Below are 6000 nucleotides of genomic sequence, written 5' to 3' on the forward strand. Positions count from 1 at the left end.
GCTCGGGGCTTCTCCTCCGACGCAGAGAAGACACCAACACCATGGGCAAGGCAGCCCCACCTCAAACGGAGGACCTCCAGTAACGTGGTCCTAAGCGTGCCACCGGGACACCTCGTGTGGCGCACCAGAGCCGCCACCTCCCCGGCCACCCCCTCGCTCGGCAGGGCTCCTCCTGGGGTGACGGTGGCAGGAGGGTGTCCCAGCACATCGCCTTCAGCCAGGGCCAGAGGCCGGTGACACGGTGGCCTAGTAGGACTCGCGCCCATCCAGTGCTGCAAGAGGCTTAGCGGTGTTACCGACACGGGGCTGCCCCGCCTGCCTCGGGGACCGACCCCACACCTCTGCTCCTGGGGGAAAAGGTGCTGAAAAAGCTGTGACCAATTCAGGCTGGGCGGGGATGGACTCTTCTGGGGTGCCCCAAGCCTGTTGTTAGGCTTCGGAAAGAGCCCGGAGCCCAGCGAGCAGCCCCAAAGCCCACCTGCAGTGGAAGCAGCAGAGCCGGGTCCCAGCCAGCACCAGGTGCTGGAGCACCAGGATGGGGTTTCTGCACCCAGAGGTGTTCGGCAGCAATGGCCAAGCCCTTCCCTAACGCAGAAATTATGAAACCAAACTCCTGCTGCTCAGAAATGCTCCTCTGCCACCATGTTCCTGGTCCTCATGTGCAGCACACCTTGTCCTGGCGTGGTGCGGGGTGGAGTGACGTGAGGGGCGGCAGGAGACCAGGTCCCGCGGTCCTACAGGACCCCAACCATGGGCTCCTCCTTGCCACGGGCACAGCTCAGTCCCTTCACCCTCCTCCTGTGCACTCCGTTTGGGACCCAGAGTCCTGGAGCTGCCAGGGAACTGGACCACAGAGGCCCACGGTGAGGTTTGCTCCAGACCCACCTCCCTCGCGGAGCTGTCACGACGCATCCTTGAGACGAGCGTGTTTGTCTTCGGGTTGGCCTGGCAACTGCCTTTTGCTGGTTCGTTAACTAATTGGGGAAGGCAGTGCCAACGTTACCTAGGCAGAACCACGCTCCGATGTAGCAGACCGTGCACTTACATCCAAAACATCACCAGCTGGGGACACACAGGTGCCAGCGTCCTGTCCCCAGGCGGTCCCCGATCAAATAGGATCAGAGGGTGGCGAGGAGGCCATCAGCCCGTTGGGGCACAGAGAAGAATTGCAGTTATGGGAGCCAAAACCACCTGCACGGCCTCGACAGGGGCAGGGCAGAGACCTGGAGAACGGCTCAGGACTTTGGGGGCACGGCCAGAAGGACATGAGGAAGATGAAAGGCACGATCAAAAAATCAAAAACCGGTAAAATTCATAAGGATTTTCACTGCGGGACCGCTCTTGACATGGGTTCTTCGTGTCTGCACGAGGACCTGGGAGTCGGGCAGAGCTTCTCCTGCTGGGTGCTCAGCAGGGCACAGCCCACAGCAGGTCCCTTCTGAAGGCATCGCCCTTCCCTGTGCTTGTTCTCGTCCCCCAGGCGTTCCCACCCTCGAGGAGGTGCTGCGATGTGCCGCACCCGGCTGCCAGTGGCTGCAGGAGCCAGGAGCTTTCCTGAGGCAGGACGGGACACGCAGGGCCACCGCATCCCGGGGTAGGTGCCACTCGTCCACACACACAAGGACTTTCTGCCCTGGTTCTCCTCCGCGTTGACCAAGAGGGAGCAAAACGCCAACCCCCGGGGTGCACGGGTCCAGCTCCAGGCGGTGCCCCGGTGGCACATCTCCCCATCCCGTGGGCTCCACCAAGGCCGTACCCGTGCGTGCCCACCCGCGTGTCTCTGTGTGGTTGTGTGGAAGCCCCCAGGTCGCGGTGCCTCCACCCTGATTTATTTTCTCCCTCCAAGAGGCAGGAGCCCCGGGCTCCTCCCCGCGCGGCGAGCTGGTGGGCGCAGCGTCTGCTGACGGCCGCGCGGTGCCGAGCCTCTTCCTCAATGCCTGGGTTTTGGGGGGAGTTTCTCCCGGGAAAAATCCTCAGAGGTGCCAGGGAATTGGGCCCAGACCTTATTTATTTATTTATTTATTAAGAGGGGAAATTTCTAGGCCTGGTGGTGGCTTTTTTTCTGCTTTCTTGCACGCGCAGACATCGGTGGGTGGAGGCAGCCCTGCCGAAGCGATCGGTTATCACTCACGGTGACATAGGGACGATATTTTTCAGGCTAAGGTGTAGACCATGGTCTGGAGGCTAAAATTGCTAAATTTTTGAGCCATGACCCAACTTGGAGCTGATGCTGGAGGCAAAACAAAACGATCCCACGAGGACAAACGCAAAAACCCCAGCAGGGGCTTTGCCAAGCGCCCGCTCTCGTGGGAGCTGTGGGGTCTGCTCCTGGCTGTGGGGTTGGGGCACGCCGAGCTGATGGCAGGGCTGGAAGCTCTGCCCCATGCAGGGATCAGGATGAGGAGGACGCGCCGTGCACCCATGCCATGTCCCCACCGCGTTGGCCTGGTCCCGTGCCCTTCATCACCTCCTCTTCCTCCTCTTGTGCGTGGCAGGGACCTGCCCGGAGCTGGCTCTGGCGCAGTACACAAGCCAAGCACCCCGAGATGGACTCGGAGCATCCTGTGGTTGGCCCCAAAATCCTCCCGTGCCCTCAGCAAGGTGCTGGCAGCACGAGGTGCCCCCAGCCACCCGGGTGAGTCACGCACCAGCTCCGCAGGTCCCCGGGGGCCCCGGCCGTGCCCTGAGGCTGGCAGCGAGCCCGCAGCCCTGCCCTGCCCTGCCCGTGCCACCCCGCTCGGCGTGCACCCGCTCCCTGGGCTGTCACCTCCCCGCAGGGAGGGACGGGGACACCGGGTGACGTGGCACGGCCTCGGCGGTGGGGGTCCAGGGGGGATTTTAGTGTGGGCTGGAGGGAGGGAGCTGCCGTGAGGATGCTGTGCCCTGGGGCAGGGTGGCCCTGGGGGGCAGCACGTAGCCAGGGACAGGAGGAACGTCCACCTGGGGGGGGTCAGGTGAAGATTTGGGGTTGGGAGCCTCAGGGGTGGGCCCCAGCTGCCACAATGGGGTGAGATTTTTCCAGCTGGAACCCGAAGACACTGGGAGGACCGGCCCCAGAGGAGAACAGATCCTGGTATGGATGCGGCCATCGCTGCTGGATGCGGGGAGGCGCAGGGACAGCCCGGCTGGGGGGTGACAACGGGTGCCTGGGGCACCTGCGACACCCTGCCCACCCGCTCCCAGCTCCCTGGGGGCCCCCAGAGCTCGTCCTGCTCCAGCACCAGCTGGTCAGAGGAATAATCCTGGCCTGGAGGGAAGCCAGGGCGGAATGCAGCTCTGGAGGTGGGGCCGTGGCGGCGCGCAGCATCCCTCCATCCCTCCATCCATCCCTCCTCCCTCCCTCCTTCCCTCCTCCGAGGATGCCCGCAGAGGGATCCTGCCCTCGGGTCAGCCCCAGGGCACAGGCTCAGCCCTCCTGCCCTCCCCGGTGAGCATCTCCCCCCTCTGCGGGTGCCCCTCGGGAATTGCTGCCCTGGTGCAGTGGGGGAGAGCCGCAGTGGGGAGGGGGAGCTCTGGGTACCCTGCGGCTCCTGGCAGCGGGGAGCAGCCCCACAAAGCAGGAACGGCCCCAATGAGACCCGGAGCCTCCTGCAGCAGCCTCGGGAGCCCCCAGCCCCAGGTTGGGGATGGGCTGGACCCCCCCAAGTGCTCCTGCAGGGGCCCCATCCCTCCATCCTATGCAGCATTTTGCCCGCACGCAGAGCCCTGCCCTCTCCTTCCAGCCACCCACGCTCCGCAGGCTGTGGGGCTGGCGCCCCGCTGCCCCTCACCTTCCCCAGCCCGGATCCCCTTATTTTTGGGCAACCAAACCCCAAAGGGATGGATCCGGCCAGATTTCCACGATGCTGGCTCGAGCCTGTGTGTGCACAGCCGTGATGGCCCCCAGCCCGTGACAATGATGCAAACAAGGGGCAGGGGACACGCAGCGCTGCCACTCTGTCCCCTCTTCGCCGAGGGCAAGGTCCTGGGGCCCTGCTGGGGGGGTGCAGGATCCGTGTCCCCCCCCCCACCTATGGGCTGGGGGCTGCCCCTTTCTCTCCCCAACCTCCTGCTCAGGTGGAGGGGGGGGTCCAGCCCCCCAGGATGACACCCAGCAAAGCCCCCCCCCCTCCCAGAGCCCATCCTGCAGCAGAGAACCGGGCGGGGGGGGGGGCATTTTCCTGCATTTTCCATTTCATTTCCCAACCCGCTCGGCTCTGACCCCCCCTCCCTAACGCCCCCCCTTAATGCAGCACCCCAGGGCGGGTTGGGGAGGGGGGGGGGACACACGACTTGCGCAGCCCCCCCCCGGGCAGGTGCCGGCTGGGAACAAAGCGGGGCCATCAATCCATCCATCCGAGGGGGGGGCATCAACCCGGGGGGTGTCCCCCCCCCTCCATCACCACCCACCCGATCACACCACCAGCCCCGGCCGCACCATCTGCGCCGCTGCGGGAGGGGTTCGCTGCCTCCGCAGCCGGAGCCATCGCGGCCACGGGGATTTCTCCCATTGCCCCCCCCCTCCCTCCCCACCCCCCCCAAAAAAAAAAAAAAAACACCAAAAAACCACCCAAACCAGCCCTTGCTACGGATATCGGTCCCGCAAGATGGGCGCGGGGGGGGGGCCAAAAAGGCTGCGGGGAGCCCGGGGGAAGTTTCCCCCCGGTCCCTGCCCTTTTCGCTCCCGTCTCCTTATTTTTACGCACAGATTTTCGCAGCGGGGGAGGGTCGCACGAACATTTCCCCCCCCCCTCCTGCAGCCTGGGGTTTTTCGGCCCCCCCCCGAGGCCAGAGGCCGTTGAGGAGCTGCTCGGCTTGCGGCAGGAGGGGAAGGAGGAAGCGGAGCCGCGGCTCCTCCGTTCCGCCCCGCAGCGCCGGCCAAAAATAGCGAGCCGGAGGGCACCGAAATCCCCGGCCATGGGGTCCCGGGGGGGGGCTGATCGGGGCTGGGGGGGGGTCACCCCCTCCCCGGGATGAGGGGCGAGGGGAAAAAATGTTTCTGGGCGCATTCGGGAGCCCCCCCGGGGAGGGGTTTGGCGCAGACAAAGCGGCGGGCGCACGGCCTGGCGCGGCGCTGGGCACGGACACCCCCCGTGGACCCCCCGTTTAATGTCCCCCCCCCATCCTCGGTGCCCCCCCCGTGCCATTTGGGGGCCTTTTGGGTTTTGCTGCCCGCGCCCCGATCGCCTCCCGCCCGTTCAGATCCGGGGAAAAGGCTCCGGCGCCTCCCGCTTCCTCCTTCCCCCCCCCCCCCGCCATTTATTTATTATTATTATTTTTTTTTACCGCTCCCCCCCCCTCCCCGCGCCGCCCTTCAGCAATGCAGAAAAAGCCCAACAGCTCCAAAACACCCCCAAAAAATAAAAATTAAAATAAAACCCGGAGGGGGGACACCCCCCCTCGCTGTCCCCCCTCCCTGCCCGTTGTCCCCCAAGAGCCCCCCCCCAGGCTCCGTTTGGCGCATCCGCAGCATCCCCCCCCCGGGGGCATTTCCCCTCGGGATGCCCCCCCCCGCCCGGAGCCCGGCGTTTTCCCCCCCCCTCCCCTTTATTTTATTCTCTCCCCACCCCCCCCCGACTCAATTTTCATCCCCCCCCCCCCAGCGATGCGCGGCCGGGCTCTTACTTTCTCCGACCACAGCCTTGAGTCCGATGGGGGCCATGGTGCCGGGGGGGGGGGGTCGTGCCAAGCAGGGGGGGGGGCGCGCAAAGAAACGAGGTGTCGGGGGGGGGGGGGGGGCCGGACAAACAGCCGGACAGCCGCTGCGGGTGGCAGCGAGGATGCAGAAGGGGGGGGGTGAGGGATTTTTTGGGGGGGGGGCGACACCGGGGACAAGGTGGGGGGGGGGGACACCGGGCTCCGGTGGTGGCCGCGGCGGGGCTCAGCTGACTGCGCGCAGGGGGCGGGACGGGAGGGGGGGGGGCACAGACGTCACGACTCCCCGCCCCCCCTCCCCGCCCCCCACCGCAGAGACCGCCCCCCCCCCAGCATCTCCCCCCCCCTCCCATCGCTGCGCCCCCA

General features: G+C 66.1%; 1 protein-coding gene across 2 annotated transcripts in view; it reads right to left on the bottom strand.

Annotated features, from left to right (window-relative positions):
- Window positions 1-5663, bottom strand: part of LOC311421915 (syntaxin-binding protein 1) — a 17888-nt gene extending 12225 nt beyond the window's left edge. The window contains exon 1 of one of the 2 annotated variants that reach the window (XM_084494361.1): window positions 5605-5663. In XM_084494361.1, coding sequence (XP_084350487.1) covers window positions 5605-5641 — 37 coding nt within the window. In that variant the 5' untranslated portion in view covers window positions 5642-5663. The remainder of the gene's footprint in view (window positions 1-5604) is intronic. The other variant, XM_084494360.1, reaches the window with a different exon arrangement.
- Between the last annotated feature and the right edge of the window lie 337 nt (window positions 5664-6000).

The sequence above is a fragment of the Aythya ferina genome (genome assembly GCF_964211825.1).
Source record: "Aythya ferina genome assembly, chromosome: 20".
Classification (NCBI taxonomy): domain Eukaryota; kingdom Metazoa; phylum Chordata; class Aves; order Anseriformes; family Anatidae; genus Aythya; species Aythya ferina.